General features: G+C 36.4%; 1 protein-coding gene across 4 annotated transcripts in view; it reads right to left on the reverse strand.

Annotated features, from left to right (window-relative positions):
- Nucleotides 1–22,666, reverse strand: part of kazna (kazrin, periplakin interacting protein a) — a 41,226-nt gene that overhangs the window by 14,467 nt on the left and 4,093 nt on the right. For 2 of the 4 annotated variants that reach the window (XM_079895981.1, XM_079895982.1), the window contains exons 2-3: nucleotides 11,920–12,003; nucleotides 2,227–2,418 (exon numbers count right to left, since the gene is read on the reverse strand). In XM_079895981.1, the coding sequence (XP_079752107.1) occupies nucleotides 2,227–2,418; nucleotides 11,920–12,003 (276 nt within the window). Of the gene's footprint in view, nucleotides 1–2,226; nucleotides 2,419–6,079; nucleotides 6,196–11,919; nucleotides 12,004–17,918; nucleotides 18,010–22,666 lie in introns of those variants that run through there. The other 2 variants (XM_079895983.1, XM_079895984.1) reach the window with 2 other exon arrangements.

Genomic DNA, 22,666 nt, shown 5'->3' on the forward strand with positions numbered 1-22,666 from the left:
ATTCGCTCGAAACGTGGATTCATTCAGTAATAAAACGCCGCTGTTGTGTTGCTCGGAGACGCACAACAGTTCTGCTCTGGCTTTATAGGCAATATATTCGTTGGAATTTTTTGCAAAAACAGACAATATTGTGTGTAAAATATATCACAATTTTACCTTCTTATTTATTGAACTGTTTTATAAAATCAATATCACATTTGCACTCATGCTCCGAGACAAAGACAGCTCGTTACTCGTGTGATATTGATATTGCTTAACTATATCATATCATATCATATAGGCCTATATACAGTGAGGAAAACAAGTATTTGAACACCCTGCTATTTTGCAAGTTCTCCCACTTAGAAATCATGGAGGGGTCTGAAATTGTCATCGTATGTGCATGTCCACTGTGAGAGACATAATCTAAAAAAAAAAAATCCAGAAATCACAATGTATGATTTTTTAACTATTTATTTGTATGATACAGCTGCAAATAAGTATTTGAACACCTGAGAAAATCAATATTAATATTTGGAACAGTAGCCTTTGTTTGCAATTACAGAGGTCAAACGTTTCCTGTAGTTTTTCACCAGGTTTGCACACACTGCAGGAGGGATTTTGGCCCACTCCTCCACACAGATCTTCTCTAGATCAGTCAGGTTTCTGGGCTGTCGCTGAGAAACACGGAGTTTGAGCTCCCTCCAAAGATTCTCTATTGGGTTTAGGTCTGGAGACTGGCTAGGCCACGCCAGAACCTTGATATGCTTCTTACAGAGCCACTCCTTGGTTATCCTGGCTGTGTGCTTCGGGTCATTGTCATGTTGGAAGACCCAGCCTCGACCCATCTTCAATGCTCTAACTGAGGGAAGGAGGTTGTTCCCCAAAATCTCGCAATACATGGCCCCGGTCATCCTCTCCTTAATACAGTGCAGTCGCCCTGTCCCATGTGCAGAAAAACACCCCCAAAGCATGATGCTACCACCCCCATGCTTCACAGTAGGAATGGTGTTCTTGGGATGGTACTCATCATTCTTCTTCCTCCAAACACGTTTAGTGGAATTATGACCAAAAAGTTCTATTTTGGTCTCATCTGACCACATGACTTTCTCCCATGACTCCTCTGGATCATCCAAATGGTCATTGGCAAACTTAAGACGGGCCTTGACATGTGCTGGTTTAAGCAGGGGAACCTTCCGTGCCATGCATGATTTCAAACCATGACGTCTTAGTGTATTACCAACAGTAACCTTGGAAACGGTGGTCCCAGCTCTTTTCAGGTCATTGACCAGCTCCTCCCGTGTAGTTCTGGGCTGATTTCTCACCTTTCTTAGGATCATTGAGACCCCACGAGGTGAGATCTTGCATGGAGCCCCAGTCCGAGGGAGATTGACAGTCATGTTTAGCTTCTTCCATTTTCTAATGATTGCTCCAACAGTGGACCTTTTTTCACCAAGCTGCTTGGCAATTTCCCCGTAGCCCTTTCCAGCCTTGTGGAGGTGTACAATTTTGTCTCTAGTGTCTTTGGACAGCTCTTTGGTCTTGGCCATGTAAGTAGTTGGATTCTTACTGATTGTATGGGGTGGACAGGTGTCTTTATGCAGCTAACGACCTCAAACAGGTGCATCTAATTTAGGATAATAAATTTTTATTTTTTATCTTGAATTTTAGGGGTATTCTTACTATATTCCATAGGCTCCATCACGCAGTGAGTTGTTGCCCTGCATCATGTTCATCACCAATCAACTATATGAAATGTAAGATTATCTACATAGGTCTGGGGGTGGGGCCAGGTTTGGTAAATGCTTTAAATTATTTTAGCACGTTATTTTTCCATAACCAATTAAATTAATTAACACGGTAAATCAACAGCCCTGCATTTAATAATCAACAATATAAAAAGTAAATATATATCAAAGTAAATATATATAAAGTACTATAAGGGTATGATATTGGGCTGATGCTGCTCCACAAGTCAATTCATGTAAATGACACATTAAAAATGTGCCAAAATGAATGCATAAACCATTATAAATCACTCATAAATTAATGAAATCAATAATCAAGCACTCCTATTCTCTCCATAATATTTATGAATAGTCTTTGTTTCCCTGAGCAAGTTGGCAGTTAGTTAGCACTAAACAAGGGGTTTGTGCTTTTATGTCTATTGTTTATTTCAAAATGACAGGTCCAGGGTAGGCAGAGAGCTGGGGATGAAAGGTCGGGCTCATTGTATTCATTTCCTACCTTGTAATGCCTCCTTTGCTCTGTCCAGCTCCTGCTCTTTCTGTGTTAGCTGCACTCGGATCTGTGAGACAGACAGCAGCTCCACGGAGCATCCTCCTCCTGTCTCCTCCAGCTCACGATTCAACATCTCCCTGACCTGCTTCAGCACCGACACCTCCTCCTGCAGACGCACCACCTCCTCATGCAACAGCACTACAGAGAAAAGGACAAAAAGAGAGAGAATAATTAAACATTATAATGCATCACTGTGATGGTTTCCTGATTTACTTTGCTAAACAGTTGAAGGTTTTTATTATTATTCAATTATTTACAATCATTGTTATAAGAAGTGGCATGAGCCAAGTGGATTCAATCAATCAATCAAAACAAAAAAAAAAAAAAAAAAAAAAGCATGGAAATGATTTGACAATGTTAAATGGTCCTGAAATAGTCACACTTCTATTGTTCGCTGTCAAAAATGAGCGCATTGGAAATGAATGGGAAACAAATTTCAACTACTGGAAGCATTTGGTACTGTGCCCAGATTTGTTTTTGAGATATCAACCTCAAATTAGGAACACAACTTGTTTAGAATTATGTTATGAACTTTTTCAGCATTTTTCATATAACTATTTTCAAGTTCACTTAAAAAAAAACCAACTTTTTTCACTTCAGCAATAATCTGCCAAGTATTTAAAAATATGAAATCCAAAAAATTCAAGATTTATGATAGTTTAACTTGGAAATGTAATTTTCAGGTCCATGCTGAAAAAGTGAATAAATGCATTATAACAACTGCATAAATGTACAGTGGTAACATAAAATCTCCTAAAATACAAAATATTAAATAAAAATAAAAAACAAGGTCATTTTTGACCGACACGTGTTCTAAAACTTTTCTTTTTCAACTAAATGCAGTTTTTTTAACCCAATAAATATATAAATATTATTTTTCTATTTATTCATTTTGCAGTGCCTGCAACCCCTAACCATAACAATAAATCACAATATACCTGAAGAAGTTTATTATAATGGCAATTATAATCCAGGATTTGTCTTTTATTGTATATATTTTGGAATAAGAAAAGAAATCTTTAAGTATTCCGTCAATTTAACTACATACTCAATATGCAAATATTCCTCCTACATGCGTTCTGAAACAAGTAGATCCACTCAGCAGGTGTTACTGTAGGACACAAGCATAAGAGCATTCCAGTCATTTCTGCAGAATTTTGCAAAGAGAAGCTATAGAAACTGACTATAGGTAAAGGATGATAGTGATAAAGAAGACACAGTAATCATGCATCTACAGTACAAAATGAAATCACACATTCATTATCTAAATATGCATGATTCTGCACATATGCATACAGAATCACAAAACATCTGCTTACTACAATCTTTGAGCTTTCAATTCTTAAATAGCACTTCTGGATTTACACAAAGAGATAAGTGTGCATACAGACACAGTAATGTGTGAATAAAACCATAAAGACAATAAAACAGTAGTCTGTGAGGTGTGTACCAATGTAAGGTGTGTGTGTGTGTGTGTGTGGCATTCATAATGAGCTTTGACCCATGTCTATATGGCCGTGTTTATGAGTTTGAGTTGTTGCCATATTCTGAAGAGTTCAGTTCAGTCACGTGAGAGCTTCAGTTGATGTCTGATTCACTCTCTATCCTTTCTAAACACTGAGGAGATTGTGTGAGTTTAAAAAGTTCAACAATCTAATAAACATTCACATCACAGTTGGCTGGTATAGAACAGATGAGGAATCCTGAACATCTGGTGTTCCTCCTTGCCAGAACAGGCTGAAGTCTTGTCACAAGCATCTAATGCAGTTCTAGAGTGTGCTTTAGTTTACTTTCAGACTGCAGATACGAGACAGCACTGCAGATCCGGCAGGCTGTATTACAAGGATTAGAGCTGTAAGACCTTAGCATCAACTAATCCAAAAATGAGCCTCTAGAATGCAGATGCGACTCTAGATTAGCTTATGGGTTCAGTGAAGGGTTACAGTTGGCACTAGCCCGTCGTTTCTTGTCCAGACAGGATTTTTTTTTAAATTATTGTTATGTATTACATAAGTGTATGGAGTGAGTTTTTACCTGGACTCTCTGTGCTTGCCATTTTAGGCCTTTAAAAACAGGATATCAGATCTAATTTAAACAAGCTGAGCTACAGAAGTAGCCCTCAAAAAAGCAAACACTTCAAACAACGTCCATGGCATGAAATAACAAAATGTCAAACCAACTAGTATCTGGAAATGATGCTAAACGTTTATTCCGAAGTAGTTTATTTTGAGCAATTTTTCCAGTCAGTTCCACTTAAGTTCCTTCTTTGCAATAGATACCACTTGGTTTCATGTTTTGCTAACCAAGGCAATGACATTAATACATTTTAAGTGTGACAAAGAAAGAAAACACAGAATGTGTGGGCTTTTCATGCAATTTAAAGAGTCTTGAGTGTCTTGGCCTTTGAGGACACTACAGAAAAGGGCAGAAATCTGATAGCCACGCTCTGAAGAGTTTGATTAATTCTATTAGTGCAGTCAACCACAAAATGAGTTTGTAAGCTTTAGGGAGATGACTAGAAGAGGACTGATCTTTGGGCTTTTAATTAATATAAAATAAAGTAGTGAAGGCAAAAAAATAAGTTAAATAATTAATGCATTAATTAAAGGTGATCAGTCACTGTACTTAAGATACGTTTACTCTAATCTCACAGCAACCATAAACAGCATTTCAAAAAATAACAGTGACTGTCGGCATGAGTGTTGCAGAGTCACATTTGATCAGATGAAGGTTTGCATCATACACATGAAGTTTGGACTTGATAATAACGAAGCCGCTGGCTTGTGATGTGTATTTGTTTCTGTTCTGGAAAGCTCGTGCTTCAGTTTATGTACAGTGGGATGAAGCGATGCCAGGCCTGTCCAGTGTGATAAATACAACTCCCAGAGTTTCACCATGCTCTGTGTTATCCATCTTCTGATGGTGGGCTATTTTGAAGCAAACAGCTCCACGACAATGCATGTTTTGTCAGCTTTTAAAAATGAATTTTACACTAAACAGAATGATGATGACGACATGTAAAAAAAAAAGCCATTCATTTTCTCTTATATTTTCATAATTTATCTGGACAGACAAAAAAGGTTTTCACAATTTTGTCCTGCAGAGCTGAGTGACTCACATAAATCATTTCAGGAAATAAATAAGAATTTTTCAAGCTTTTAATTAAGTAATGTTTATGTGGAATTACTTCAATGTTCATTTACTTAGTCTTATGGCATGACACCTCCACATAATAAAAAGAGAGATATTTAACATTAATAGCATAAATAAAGCAAATTATACATATTTATATTACTGTATAATATAAATAGTTATATACAATATGAAATATAATATTTTAAATATGCCTATATTTGGTAAAATGTTCTATTATTATGATTATTATGATTATTATTATTATGATTATTATATAATTATTATTATTGTGCACACCATTAAATCTAAAGAAATGATCATCAGCAACAACATAATTTTTTGTTTTACACTTCACAAATATTTACTTTAACTTAAACTCTTGATATACTGTCCATTTGTTAACTATCCAAGTGTGTGTGTGTGTGTGTCCACATGTGCATGCCTGTGTGCATGCATGACTGTGTGTCTATTTGAATATAAACAAGCCTGATGATGTAACAGTCCATAATTTCTGATGCTTCATTGCATGTATACACATAAATATTCTGAACACACACAAAAACCCTCACTCCGTAAAACCAGTCATGCAGCTACAAAGAAACTTTTGCTGCTCTCCGTTTCTCTGCAGCCTGAGGGAAACGCTCACGATCACTCGTTTACTCACCCGCATTCACCCCTCGTTCCTCGCTGACATCTCCACAAATCAAATGATTGGGATTAAAAGAATCTCAACTATCATCTCCTGAACGGAATCCAACAGCAAGCCAAATTCAAAAGCTCAAACTCCCTCTTCACCTGCCAGGAGCGACTCCCACTGGTTTACAGATATTAACTATCCTCAGCCCTCCCTCTCTTTCTCTGCTTAAAAAGGAGGAGCTACAACTGACACCAGTTCAACACACACACACACACACGTTGTGCAAAAGGAAAAGAAGGATCTAAGGTCAAGGTGCAGAATTTCAAACAGGTAATGACTCTCTTTTTAAACATATCCACACACACACTCTCATTTGCCAAATTCCGGTAAGAGGAAACCATACACACACACACACACACACACACACACACAAACACACACACACTGAAGTTAACAATCAACAACTAACACACTGTTCTCAGAATAAGCCACAGGAAACCCCTGATACTGGCATCTATCACCATTCACTTGTTTTTGTCAATCAATTTTGATCCAAGTATCTCAGCATGTGATGGGGGGAGGCAGGGGGGCAAATGTAACACACTAAATTGAAAGATGACACTTACACAGCACATGCTCAGTAAAGATAAATTCCCATCTGACAGAAAGATCTTCAATTGTTTCACTTTGTGAGGAATTTACAACACTTTTTTATTTACATTATTTTTTTTATTTATGTGATAATTATCACATTATATGTTTTTCCTGTCACTTCTGATCAAATTTAATTCATCCTTGCTGAATAAAAGTATTAATTCCTTAAAAAAAACGTACTGACCCCAAATTTTTGAACAATACTGTACAAATGTTTCTTATACAAAAAAAAAAATACTAAAAAAATGGCAGACAGATTTGTAGTTGTCTGTCATTTATGAGGGATTTTTTTTTTTTTTTTTTTTTTTACATTTCTCGTCTTGACATCTTTTTCCCCAAAGTGACCTTTTTTTAAATCAGTTTGTATCTCCCTTGGGAATTGAACCCATGACCTTGGTGTTGGCAGCATAATGTTGGCAGTAACAGTTGAGCAGTCTAACAACAAGCATGCCCAAAAATGTGATTAAGCTCACTAGGTCATACGTGCACACTGACATATTCACTCTGGTACTTACAAACCAAAACTGATTCACACACAAAATATGTGTGTCTGAATATAGCTGTTTCTTTCCAACACTGAGCTAAATTTTACAGATCCCTCAGGATGGTTTATCAACACACACTTTACACCTGTCAACAGGGTTCACACACATCCGCTTAACGCACAGACAAACATACAATCCCATTTACACAAAGGAATGTAAAGTGTGAATAAATGCTGTGCCAACCACGTGAGCGAGGAGATGTGTGGAAGGAAGGAAAGAGAGGAATCAAAGATTTGACTGACAACAAGTCAAAGTTGTTCAAAGACAAACAACTGCAGGCTGGAGTCATCTTCTGACAGCGGATAATTCTAGTCTTTGAGTCACAGAAACAGAAGCCCTTACACTTATAATAGACACACTCACAAAAGCCAACATAAATTGACAACGTGACCCAGATGAAAAATCTAAGTTTATCTAAGAGAATAAAAGAGTGATAAATGAGACAACGTTTGTTTAAGAACTGCAGCCACAGTCACTCCCTCTATGGAGATGATGAATCAGTGGATTCATAATTTATAACCTTTGATTCAAAGCTAGTGAATAGAGAACCTCAATCAGATAGAGTCTCTAAGAGTCAACCTGCAGTCAGGGCCAAGAAAACACTGTAAGATAATATGCTAGTGTCTCTCTAACACTCCATCTCTCTCCCTTTTATGACATGTTCAGTAGAGAGTGAATGTGTGCAGTCTCTCATAGCCAGACTGGATCACTGACATAACGTCTGGTCCACATTGTTGAAAGCTATTCTGGCTAGGGACTAGAACTAGGGCTGGGCAATATGGCACAATATTTTTTTCCACATCATACAAAATTGTTATTCATCATCGCAATATTCATTTACAATTAATGGGGAAGGAAATGCTTTCCACATATTTGTTAGACCTTGAGAATGAATGTTAAAATGTAAACTTGTTAGTTCACAATTAAACTCCACAGAGTAGCCACCTTTTCATGTAGGGCCCCATGAAATCCATTTTATTTTCCCCTAAATTCTATTTTATTTTTCTAGGATTTTGTGTTTTATGATTTAATACAAATTTATATAAACTTGAACAATTTAATCAAGCTTTTAAAATGTAATCAAATGAAAATATATCAATTAATTTACAACAAAACATTGGATTTGTATTTTTCTCAAGATGCTTCACAACAAAACTATATAAATGTAAAACATGGATGAAAAAAATCTTGGTTGTATGATATTCCTAAGAAATAATAATATTATTTTTACTTTGAGAAGTACATTTGAGTATTTTTTTGTTTTTGTTTAGTGAGTGATATATTTCGGTCATAATTTCTTGAATTTAAACCGAACTTTTGTTTTGACAGATTGCTGTGAAGATCTTTCAGTTTTAGTTTTAGTTTCAGTGTATATTTGACGGTAGTTTTTCTCAAATGAAACGGTGAAAAGCTTGTGAATTGACTCTCAAAGCAGCTCTGGAGTTCATGTGTTCATGTCTTCATATTGAGACTGCAGATGCTAAAAACACTGTGAGCGTCACATGTAAGTGAGTTTGTGTATCAGACGAAACCACGCCGTTCATTCACACAGAGACACACAGAAATTACTTACTAGCGACATGCACTGACTGGCTGTTATTACGTTTATTTCTGCTGTATGATAGATAGGCTGTTACATTAATCCATATCAAGTAAAAATCAGAGTTTATCATCATTAAGTAAATATCAATATGATATTGTTTATTGCCCAGCCCTACCAAGAACCACCATTTAATTAGATAAATGTCATTTGACTGACAAAAAGTAACTAACCACACTTTTTAGTTGATTTTAGGTGCTGTAAAGATGAAATCCCTCAATAACAAGGCATCAGAGAGCTGTGGCGCACTCGGCTGTGCACATGCTCAGGATGCTCAAGGGCTGTCGGCTCATGGGAAAAAAGTTTAATCTGGGACATGTCATGTGCTTTCCACTGTCATATAAAAATAAAGGCAAAAACACATCCCCCAAATCCCCCCCAAAAAACAAACCAACCAACAAAAACGACATAGAAAATAAACTGGCAGCTCATTCAAATGCACAGCAGTTCTCACTAAGGTTGTAAAGACAATGATGAAATTACCCGAAAATCTCACAAAGCTCACAATTCCAGTAAACAGGGACCGGATTCTCAAAACATTCTTAAGAATAAAAATCTTTTTAACTGCCCATTTCTTCTTGTTTTCGAACTTCTAATCTAAAAAAAAAAGGTAATCTTCTTCTAATCTTCTTAAGGTGGTGATACACAGGGCAACTTTTTGAGCAATGTTGCTGGGCAATCTTGCCGGGAGATTGTTGCTTGGGCACTTTCCCATTGAAAATGGGCAATAAATGTCTATCTGGATAATTTAGATCAGTCGTGGGCCCTGTGTCTCATCTGGTTCCCCGTTGACGGCAACACTGCCCAGCAACATTGCTCAAAAAGTTGCCCTGTGTATCATCACCTTAAGAGTGACAACCTCCAACCTGTCTTAAATAAATGTTTTGGGTTGTCTTAAATGGTAAACATTGCAACATAACACTAGCTACATATAATACAAATTACTACTAGGAATGTGGACGTGTACTCTGAAGTGACACCGATCGATCATAAAAAACAGTGATCACTACTCTAGAATTACCGAGGCACCACACAGATACAAGACGCATTCGCTCTAAAGCACAAAAGATTTCTAAAGAAAGACAGACCGCAAATGAATTGGAAAGACAGATGCATCTTGAGACAGGCTCTTTTAAAATGATCTATTTTAACTTGACACAGCACATTAAAAACATGGCGAGCAATGAGTAATCCCCACCTTTCAATCAAAAAAAAATACCAAAGCCTGTCATTTTCTTCTTTAAAACAAATTAAGATGTTCTTAAGAAAATATTTAAGAACTTCTTAAATTTTCAAGAATTGCACATAGGAACATTCTTACGAACTTCTTAGAATTTTTCTAAAGAATTTTCTTAACTTAAGAAATTTTTTGTGAATCCGGCCCCAGTTCTTCCTCAGAAGAAGCTTGTGGCTGCAAAGTGGTACGTAAACAATTTTTACTAGTAAATATTCACGACTTTATTCAAAAGTCTTGGGTCAGTAAAATGTTTAATACCATTTCACAAGATCACCTTCCCATCCAGTTTTAATAATTAAAGGGATATTTCACAGCTGGAAAGATGAATGTGTATTTAAATTAGCTCAATTATGTAGTAGAAATGTGAAATTATTTTAGAAGGTGGTGCCTGCCTTCTAGACTGGGAAAAGTCAGAATTTTTATCATATTTTTGGCTCATGTGGATGAAAGACAACAACTCCCAGAATGCACTTGCTTCGTTGCCCTACGAGGCCCCTCCCAAGCCACGCCTACCGGTTATAGAGGGCAGTATCTGAAGAAATGATACAACTAGGCTAGTTGACTCGAAACTGAAAAGACGCCGTTTTATCATGAGATCCGGGTTAAAAACATGTGGAACTAGCTCCTACTACTAGCTGTAGTCTCTAGCCTCAGGCCAAAAAAGCCTCCGATCTGAGTTATTTTTCCAGACACACAATACAGAAATCTCTCGTCTCAGGGGGATATGAGGGAGGGAAGCACGGTCATTCGAAAATACTACCGGGTTTCTACTGATACAAAGCTTAATGCTAATCGGTGAAGTATCCCTTTAATGATAAATGAACTTGGCTTGCTGTTTTTGAAGGAGACTCAAACCTGAGGGTTGGCTTAAACTCCAAGCTCAACCACCCTATAATGGTACTAAGAAGAATGAGAGAAATAGGAGGAGGAGCTGGAGATGCCGGAAGAATTAAATTGAATTGAATTTAGGCCCGTAAGGATGACTGACAGGCCTACATGATTAGGCTCCTCGTGAATATATTTGGAACTTCATTTAATACTTTTATTCAGCAGTGATGAATTAAATTGCTCAAACGTAACAAACACTTATTACAAATTAATGTTGTTCTTTTAAACTTTCTATTCATATAAGAATCCTGAAAAAAAGTACTCACATTTTCCACAAAAATAGTAAGCAGCGCAACTGTTTTCAATATGGTAATAAAAAAATGTTTCTTGAGCACCAAATCATCATATTAGAATGATTTCTGAAGGATCATGTGACACTGCAGATTGGAGTAATGATGCTGAAAATTCAACTTTGACATCACAGGAATAAATTACATTTTAAAATATATTAAAATAGAAAACAGTTGTTTATATTTAAATTTCTCAAAAAGGAAAAATCCTGTATTTTTGATCAAATCAATGCAGATTTGTTGAGCATAAGAGACTTCCTTTTTTAAAAAGAAAATCTTACCGAGCCCAAAACTTGAATGGTAGGGTATATATATATATATATATATATATGTGCATCCCGATTGCCAGACAGAGACAGAGTGGAGCTTCTGATTTTGAAAAAATCTTTATCCGTTTAGCCTGATGTTGAGACTAGTGTGTGTGTGTGTGTCTCTCTCTCTCTCTCTCTCTCTCTCTCTCTGTGTGTGTGTGCTTCCAGCTCAGGAAAATTCACTCTCCATCTCTCAGGTGACACCTCATAGATCACACTCTGAGTTTCAATCTGAAACACACTCATTTTCATTCGACTAGTCAGCGGTGCGTTTTAGTGGTGTGAGAGTGTTTGTGCTTATCTGGACTTCATTTAGGCTTTCAGCATGTGCACTATTCTTACCTTTATCCAATGACGTCTCCTGGAGAACGGCGTCACCTTTTTGACCAAGCTCTGTCAAAGCTTTCTGTCTTTGCACCGGTGCATCTGTGGGAGAAACACACAGACACATAACATTAGATTTACACATAAACTCTTCTGGCTTCCTTATAATCGCAACAGATGGAAAATGGAAGTTCACATTTTAGTCAAATAAATGTCTAGAGTTCAGCTTGAATGACCTCTGGTATCGGCAGCAGTGTATCTCACCTCTGATCCGGCTGAAATATCACACCACTCACTGCAGAAGGAACTGGAAGCATTTAACACACAAATCAATGACAGAATAGAGGCTCAGCCACTGGATGCTTGTTATAACGCCTTCAGGATGGATTTCAATGCTTAGAAAGCTTCTTCACCTAATTAAAATGAGCATAATCTTATAAAACTAAATCACTGGCTTTATTCTGCAGGGGAAATGTGTTTGCTCTCTCTTTCTCTCTGAAGATGTTTTCACTCTGATCATCCGTCACTCAATTTTAATTCCAGCACTGACAGATAAGAGAACCTGTTTGGTGGGTGCAAAGATCAACATCCTTCAGATGAGTGCGATAAGATCCTTCAGCTGTCAGCGACTCAAAACACTTACACATACACACATGTACACACGCACTTGAAAAATATTGATTTTGTGATTGTGAGTGACATAAAAATCGCTAAAGTGCTAAGTGTTAAGACATCTAGTTTCCTTTGCTCTTTCATTCTTTCTTCAGTCTTTCTCAAACCCTTTTGTGCATTTCTCTACACAGAGACCTCAAGTCTGAGACCACTAGTAGAAATGCTTCTTTTTTTTATTGTTTTAATTTAATACAAATGTTTTATGGTACAAATGATGTTCTCAGCATAGCAATTTGAGTGGAAAATGTTCCCTGTCTCTGTGACTCTCTCACATGCTGAGTTTAACAGATCGATGATGAATGGATGAATGTGTTGTTTCCCAGACAAAGCGACAGAATCAAGATAAAAGAGAGTGAGGGGGAGGAATGGCATGTCAAACTAAGAACAAAATGCAGCAGAAGGAAACTTCAAACAACTAAAGACTTTAAATACAGAATGTGAACATTTTTGTTCTTGTAAATCCTTGAAATGACATCCTCTTAATCAAATAAATTCACATCACCATAAGCATCCCATCACCATGGGAACCAATTGGGATGACTAAAGAGAGGTTAAATACAATCGGTTTACTAAACAGATCTGACATTGCTTGTGTGTGCTCTGGGAGGATGTGAAGTTTAAAACATCTCATTCAGAGGTCAAAACTCTGTCTTTCTGACAAAAAGTCTGGAGCTGAGTCAGGATATGACCAGGGGTTGCTAAGCAACTAATGCCAAGGTAACGGCACCCAAAACTCATATGCCTGGCTGTTTCAGACAGAAGGTCATCAGAGGGCCAAAATTTGGAAACAGGAAACACCTGTGGTGCAAAATACTTTTCCAAGTTACGACAATTGAAAACAGCAATTAAAAAAACTGTAAAAAATATCCTGTTAAATGAAGAGTTTAAAACGGCAAAGCTTTAATCCGTGGACTAAAAACGAACAAAAAAAAAAGTATCCTATCAAATAAATGCAGCCTTGGTGAGATTAAGAGACTTCTTTCAAAAACATTACAAAACCTTAAAGGTCCCGTTCTTCGTGATCCCATGTTTCAAACTTTAGTTAGTGTGTAATGTTGTTGTTAGAGTATAAATAATATCTGTAAAATTATAAAGCTCAAAGTTCAATGCCAAGCGAGATATTTTATTTAACAGAAGTCGCCTACAAAAAACGGCTGGATTGGACTACATCCCTCTACTTCCTTCTTTAATGACGTCATTAAAACCGTGTTTTGACTAACCTCCGCCCACAGGAACACAGGCGTATTGATGGCGAAATGTCAACAGACGTGGTTGATGTTTATCTATAATCGGATACCGCAAAATTTTAGTTCGAAGTTGTTAGTTTGCTCTGTCCATTTCACCACGGACTGTTTTTCTAACCTGGAATAATATCAAGCAGGCTTCTCTCAGCGTTTCATACTGACGAAGGGGACAATTTCAACTATATTCCAGCAAGCGGTAAGTAGTGATTTAATATGGAAGTAGCGATCAACTTCACATCGTTTCTCTTAGTAGGATGAAAATAATCGTACTTAAACTGTGATTAATATACAGAAAGCGATCAAAGAACAATCCCTTTCCAGTCGCCCAAGCTGTCAATCACACAGCGCGAGTTTATCTGGACACTTGCCAAAACTCGTTATGAAATCAATGACGCTGTTACACTGCACAACGAATCTCTTACTGTATTTATATACCTCATGTTTGCATTGGTGAAATCATTAGTGAGAGTGCAGAAACTGCGTTGCAATGATAAGATCTTTTTTCACGCGATCAACAGGCTGTCATCTGCTCAATGCTCATCACTGCAACCTTTTATGTGATGGGATTAGATCTAAATACTTTAAAAACTTCTCACGATTCGTTAATCCCGATAGCTGACGCTGTAATAGTAAAAACGTATAATAGCTGTAATAGTAAAAGTTTTCCAGATAGTTCCACATGTATTGCCAGATATTTCATATGCAAGCATGTCAGCCAATCACAGCAGAGGGCGTTTACATTGAAGTCTCACAGCAGACACGCCCCTTCAAACAGAGCGTTCAAATCAGGTGATGAAATCAGGCTAGGAAAAATGCCTTTTATTTCTAAATTATAAAAAATTTTGATCTAAAAAACATACTAACATTATAAGGGCACCCCAGGAAACATTATAAAATAATAAAATAATCCATGGAATGGGACCTTTAAAGGTCCCGTTCTATGTGATCCCATGTTTCAAACTTTAGTTAGTGTGTAATGTTGTTGTTAGAGTATAAATAATATCTGTAAAATTATAAAGCTCAAAGTTCAATGCCAAGCGAGATATTTTATTTAACAGAAGTTGACTACAAAAAACAGCTGGATTGGACTACATCCCTCTACTTCCTTCTTTAATGATGTCACTAGAACCGTAACCTCCGCCCACAGGAACACAGGCGTATTGATGGCTAAATGTCAACAGACGTGGTTGATGTTTATCTATAATCGGATACCGCAAAAGTTTAATTCGAAGTTGTTAGTTTGCTCTGTCCATTTCACCACGGACTGTTTTTCTAACCTGGAATAATATCAAGCAGGCTTCTCTCAGCGTTTCATACTGACGAAGGGGGCAATTTCAACTATATTCCAGCAAGCGGTAAGTAGTGATTTAATATGGAAGTAGCGATCAACTTCACATCGTTTCTCTTAGTAGGATGAAAATAATCTTACTTAAACTGTGATATACAGAAAGCGATCAAAGAACAATCCCTTTCCAATCGCCCAAGCTATCAATCACACAGCGCGAGTTTATCTGGACACTTGCCAAAACTCGTTATGAAATCAATGACGCTGTTACACTGCACAACGAAGCTCTTACTGTATTTATATGCCTCATGTTTGCATTGGTGAAATCATTAGTGAGAGTGCAGAAACTGCGTTGCAATGATAAGATCTTTCACGCGATCAACAGACTGTCATCTGCTCAGTGCTCATCACTGCAACCTTTTATGTGATGGGATTAGATCTAAATACTTTAAAAACTTCTCACGATTCGTTAATCCAGATAGCTGTAATAGTAAAAACGTATAAATATGCCTTTTATTTCTAAATTATAACAATTTTTGATCTAAAAAACATACTAACATTATAAGGGCACCCCTGGAAACATTATAAAATAATAAAAATAATCCATGGAATGGGACCTTTAATGTTTCCAGACTTTTAGTGTAACACTCAAAACATTCAAACACAGTCAGTTTAGTAAATGTTTAGCAAACGAGAATTTTTTGGAAAGCAATCCTTCAACTGTTAGATACTGAAAAGCAATTTGCTTGATTGCTTGTTGCAATTTCCTCATTTTACTTATACTGACTGTTTCTTTTTAAAGCCGTTTAATTAATTGGAAAATACTTGAAAGGTACCTGCAATCGTTGTAATGTATTATCTAATAATAATAATTAATTGCATTAATATGAAACTTTTTAAATAGTTAAAGTAGTTAAATCAAGTGTTTTGTTGTATTGAAAAGACTTTCAATCGAGAAAGTTCACTGTTAACACTATTGAGCTTTATCGACAGTATCTGTGGCATTACCACAAAATATTCCTTTAAAAATTGCTAATAAAACCAAAGAAAAATGTACACAGTAATGCTCTTACAATGTAGGTCACTATTATTAAGCAAATGCATCAAGTCTTAAAGGGTTAGTTCACCCAAAAATTACAATTCTGTCATTAATAACCCTCATGTCGTTCCAAACACATGAAACCTTCGTTCATATTCGGAACAATTCGGAAGATATTTTTGATGAAATCCAAAAGCTTTCTTGACCCCTCCATAGACTGCAACATTATTTTTAGAAACCTCTCGGATTTCATCAAAATTATCTTCATTTGTGTTCTGAATATTGTTTGGAAAGACATGAGGGTGAGTAATTAATTACATAATTTTCATTTTTGGGTGAACTATATATATATATATATTTGTATATACAGAACAACAAAGGAAGTTAAGAGGCACTTGAATTAAATAAGTTTGGCCCTTATCAGAAATGGAATACTTACAATAAATGACTAAACCAATTCAATTAATTTATAAGCATGACTATATTAATGATGGTTAAATCAGAGTGCATCACTTAAGAGACTTTAAGGGAATATTAATGCAAAATAAAGGAAGAATAAAATCTTGTAAGTGCCATAAGCAACCAATTAAACCCACTGAATGAGATGTTATAGGACATAAACAAGTTAATAATAGTGGAAGAAAGATCTGTTTAAACCGATCAGCTGAAGCTGTGCAGATGGCCTTGTGCATTCCCTGAATGACAAGTGATCAATGTTGCTTTCACAATCCACAGGCATGTAATCAGGCCTTCATCAAGCTGCTATGTACTGAACTTGAATGTGCTGCTGCTTTTACCACCGTGAAAAATGTCAGTGCTTTTAATAAAGCCTTTTTTAACCTCCCAGCTTTAATGCCACAACTCTCCCTCTGTCATCTTCTCCTTGATCAGAATACACATATGTATGTGCAGAGCTTTTTCCATCATGAATCCCAGCCAAATAATGTCCAGAGGCACGGCAATGATAAACACCTCTGGTTTAACAGCTTAAATATTGGAAAATTTCATTTTGATCCAGGACACCCAATAAGAAGCTGGATTTGAATCAAAGTCTGTTACTGCAGTGCAGAGTATACAATGTCTGTGATCCAAAACTTATAAAACGCTTACCAAAAAATTCCAGTTGTGCAGACAGAGTTTGACATCTAGCTGTAACCTCTTAAACCTCATTGGTACTGTAGGTAGTGTACAGGGTTTATTTTAGAAGCATATCATCTCCAAGTGCTTCAAATAGCAAAATACACACACACACTCACTCTCTCTCTCTCTCTCTCCCTCTCTCTGGCTGGTAACCCCATCCAGTCATTTTAATGCCAAACGGCAAACAGATATAAGCTTACTCTCGACATCTGTGTTTAACATTATAGTGAACACTGGCAAACACCAGCACACACAAACTGCACCCTTACAAATCAAACATTAACACAAAAACTTTTATGATTTATCTACTACCAAACATGTTGTACAGATGATTTGATTGGAAAATCTACACAAATTTATTTCTCAAAACTCCATATAAATCACACATAGTCCCAAACCCCAAGTCCTTTGCTACATAATATAAAACAAAAATAACTGCATTATTTTACAACAGTGCAAAAGAAATGAACTGAAACCCTATTATAGACATTTAAATATGGCAGAAAACGGTTCACATTCAAACGTGGCTGATCAAATTACACGGCGAGGAGCAAAACTCGTACGCTCCACAGGTTAGTAACTGTCACTGTGTGAATGACAACAAATGCATTTCCTCTCACACAAAATAACAACTCACTTTTTTCCTACTGCTTTGTAGCCCTGTAAATGTGAAAGAGAGAGAGCGAGAGGCAAAAATGTCCTGTCAGCTCCTCCAGATCTTCCATACTAACAGAGCAGGTGGAATATGACACTCTGTGAAGTGTGTGGGGGGAAATAAGAGTGAAGTGAGTTCATTGAGAGGTTTAAAGCTATGCTGTGCAAAGGTTGTATAGACGGCCCCTTTACACCTTCTCTCAGAGATTCAACCAATGTGTTATACTGTAACTGTGCTGATAAATGTGAAGTTAACTTAGCTTATGGACGTGCTATACGGGATCCAAAATTAACACTTGACAAGCAACAAATGCAAGTAGGAAAAAAATGCTTTAAAAGGCACAATATGTAACATTTTTGGATTAAAATATCCAAAAGCCTCTAGAACAATGCTATATATTTTGTTGACTTGTATACTTACATTATCCCAAATCTGCAATTTTAACCAGTGTAACATCCTGTGTCATTGCGTCACCTGTCAATGACCTCATATCTGCATTACCCTCGATTTCTGGTTTTACTTCTGTAGAAACCATGGAAACACCAAAGAAGCTTTAATATATTATATGTTTTATTAGACAGGTCATTCAGCTTTTATGAGTATGATATTCTAATATTGATCTAGCTTACTGCAGTGTGCAACAAGTAATGTTATAATATAACTTTCAACACACTCAATTGTATGTTAGTATGATTGTTTTGATAGTGGCAGTTGGATAGTACATTTATTATGAGCTGCAACAATACATTAAAAATAAATTCATAAAAAATGTGATAATTATCAAAGCATTAGACTGATAGTCTCTTTAATGTATGTTCTTGATCAAATCAAATGGCAAACAGTAAATACTAAAGACAACATTCCATTCTATAATTTTTACCACATGTAAATGACTATTGTTTTTTTTTTCTCTCCAGAACTGTTTCGACCAACACATTGGAAAAACATACCTACATATTTTGCAAAACACAAGATTCTTACCTATATCTACAATTCACTGCAGTTTCCAGCTGAAATGAACACTAGTAGTGACAATAAAACACCAATAACTTTTATTCCTTTTCACACAAATTATTATGATTACAGGCACAGATCATTGATTAATAAAGAGTTATTTTTTGGACGGTTTCTTGAACAATACTTTGGTATGACCTGAACACACCTTTACCATAGTACGTGATTTGTAAACTAATCTATTATAATGCTTGCATCACATAACCAGCTCCACTTTCTGCTGTAGTAAACTTGATTTTTCATGTATTTTTGCTGCAGTTCAAGTGGCTCATCGTTGTTTGTCAGAGACATGCAAGGCAAAAGATTTCTATAAAATGTATGGCAGTTTCATGGCATGTAAGACATATTTATGCTGGTAAATTCTCAATTTGCCATCGGCAGGTGTGAAAAAAAGTTATTTTCCAATTTTGATACATTCATGATTTATTAGGTTTAGATACAGCAACACACATATTCATACCAAGTGACTCAGATAGAGAACGGCAATGCTCTAGAGGAGTAAACAGCCTCAATCACAGGCATTAGAGCAGCAGGATGTGCAGGTGTCAGGTGACCTAAACACCTTCAGTATGGTGACAGCCAAACATATCACAACACAGCAGTAAAGATTTATGACCACAGCGTTCATCAGTTTAGCATGCAAGTGAGTACCTGTGAAAAAAAAAATGAAAGAAAAAGACAGGGAGAGAGAAAACAGAGAGATAGACAGGGAGAGAAAGAAATGTGGTACTGGATGTGTCTGTCTGAGATTCTTGCTCAATGGATGCCAACGGCAGAATGTGTTGCAGCAAAAGATAAGATTCTCTCAATTTGTCGACTCATGACAGACTGTCAATTTCACAGAACTTCACTTTGCAAAACAGCAGGTTGTTCTGTGATACAGTGTGTATGGGTCTTTAAAATCCTAGATCCTACACATCAATCCAGAAGCAAGCAATAATATTCTGGGTAGCCTAGTTGTTGACTGATGTGAGTTTTTGAATAGCTGATGCCGATATATAGAAGATATAACGTTCAAAAGATTATTAAATTATTTTGAATTATTCATTATTGAGAAAATGTCTCTATAATCTCTGTTGACTATGGCTGTATTTATTTGATCAAAAATATAGTAAAAACTAGTACAGTTCTATTGTGAAATATTATTATTACTATTGAACATTTCTAGGTTAATATATTTTAAAATGTACTTTATTCCTGTGGTGGCAAAGCTGAATTTTCAGCATCATTACTCCAGTCTTTAGTGTCACATGATCCTTCAGAAATCATTCTAATACGCTGATTTGGTGGTCAAACATTTTCTTAATATTTTTTTGGAAACTATGATAAAAAAAATGTCATGATACTTTGATGAATAGAAAACAGAAACACATTTATTTGAAAAAGAAATCTTTCGTAACATTATACATCTCACTTTTGATCAACTTAATGCACCCTTGTTGAATTAAAGTGTTAATTTATTTAAAAAAACAATACTGACATCATACTTTTGAACAGGTAGTGTATAACTTAAAGGGTTAGTTCACCCAAAAATGAAAATTCTGTCAGTAATTACTCACCCTCATGTTGTTCCAACCGCGTAAGACCTTCGTTCATCTTCGCAACACAAATTAAGATATTTTTGATGAAATCTGAGCCATGTCTCAGTTAATATTAAAATTTATATCGTTAATATAGTCCAAGTAACTCCAGTGGCTCAATCTTAAGTTTATAAAGCGACGAGAATACTTTTTGTGCGCAAAAACAAACAAAAATAACGACTTTATTCCACTTTTCATTTCCTTCTCTCTGGGCCTCGTAGTGTTTTTGCGCTGCGCGTCTGTGTTGCACGTCATCACGCATCACACACATGACCGGCGTCGGCCAATAGTGAGCCTACGTGGTGACGTGTAACACAGACGCACTGCGCAAAAACACTACGCGAACCAACTAGAGGTCCAGAGAGAAGGAAATGAATAGTGGAATAAAGTCGTTATTTTTGTTTGTTTTTGCGCACAAAAAGTATTCTCGTCGCTTTATAAACTTAAGATCGAGCCACTGTAGTCACTTGGACTATATTAACAATCTCTTTAATAACTTTTCTGGGCCAGCAAGTTTCGGTCACATAGCAGCCTACGGAGGAGTGAGACATGGCTCAGATTTCATCAAAAATATATTAATTTGTGTTCCGAAGATGAACGAAGGTCTTACGCGGTTGGAACAACATGAGGGTCAGTAATTACTGACAGAATTTTCATTTTTGGGTGAACTAACCCTTTAAAGGGGTCCTATTATGCTTTTTGACTTTTTCAACTTTAGTTAGTCTATAATGTTGAGCATAAACAAGATCTGCAAGGTTACAAAGCTCAAAGTCCACTCCAAAGGGAGATATTTTATTTAACAGAATCTACTTTTCAAGAACTACAACGAACGACTCGTTTGGACTACAATGCGTTTTTTCTGGGCTTTGTGATGTCATAATGTTACTAATATAAATAAAAGGGGACGAGGCCTGGTTGAGATACAGCTATGTCAAAAGGACGCTGTTTTTTCCACCCCTATTCCAAAACTCACTTGTTTCCAATTACAAGTTTTTTGTTGTAGCTACGATATGAACAAAGGACAAAGCTGTTTGGCTCCGCTCCCATGCTACCAACAATAGTGTTGATATAGTTTTTACTGTAGCTTTTATGATTGATTCCTGTTTGTATAGTTTTCCAACAAATATCATGATTAAATGGTGTAAAAATTTTTTTTTTTTTTTTTAAACACCACTCTGAAACATCCTGTGAAATCCGTGCTTGCAAAGTCTGTGCATGAAATCCGTTCAAGATAATCCTCTTGTTGGTTAACATTGTCAGGGTCTGAATCAGGCTTGAAATGGTTTGAAATTGACACCATCCTTAATATTTACACCTGAGTAGAGCTCGTGGTGATGGTAAGGGGCGGGACATTTCCCAAACATGCGCATAAAAGCCAGCGGTGCCAATCACAACACACTGGGCCAGCTAACCAACATCACAGCACATTTCGTATTTTGAAAGGAGGGGCTTCATCGAAATAGGAACTATACGGCGCGTTCGAGCCAGAATGGGAAGAGAGGTGCTGTAATAATGGAAAATAATTTGAAAAAGCATATTCTAGTACACCCCAAAAACAAAATCAAGACTTCATAAAAGGGGACTTCATAATAGGACCCCTTTAATTATACAAAATTAAATCTTGACAGAATTCACCAACTTCACACAATATTGATTAAATTCACTAAAAAATATTTGCCAGTAATCTCAAAATGATCAAATATCAGCTGATTCACTTATCATGACATCACTAGCACATACATAATTCTGCCCTTTGAAATCATGAATCAGTCTGAAAGTCAAAAAGGTCCATACCTATGCTGTGTCTCAATCAGCAAAACAACTAGCTAAAGTAGCCAATACAAAACACCCAGTGGCCTGGCCAGAGGAATTTATTGCTGAACAAGATAGATTGAGTCAGTCATATTTGTGTTGAGCACACTTACAGTATTAGTCACTGTGTTTTTTTTTTTCTATGACGTGAAAATAAGTGAGTCACAAAATTGGTGTGGAAAGAGGCAGTGAATATTAACAAGGTACAAGACTGACTCTACATCATCAGTAAATAGAGTAGAGCACCATTATCAGTCAAATAAAATAATGAGTCTGCATTATTCAAGAGGTAAAGTCTTTATAACCTTAGGTTAAAGTCACATT

This window comes from Squalius cephalus (assembly GCF_949319135.1).
Source record: "Squalius cephalus genome assembly, chromosome: 16".
Taxonomy (NCBI): domain Eukaryota; kingdom Metazoa; phylum Chordata; class Actinopteri; order Cypriniformes; family Leuciscidae; genus Squalius; species Squalius cephalus.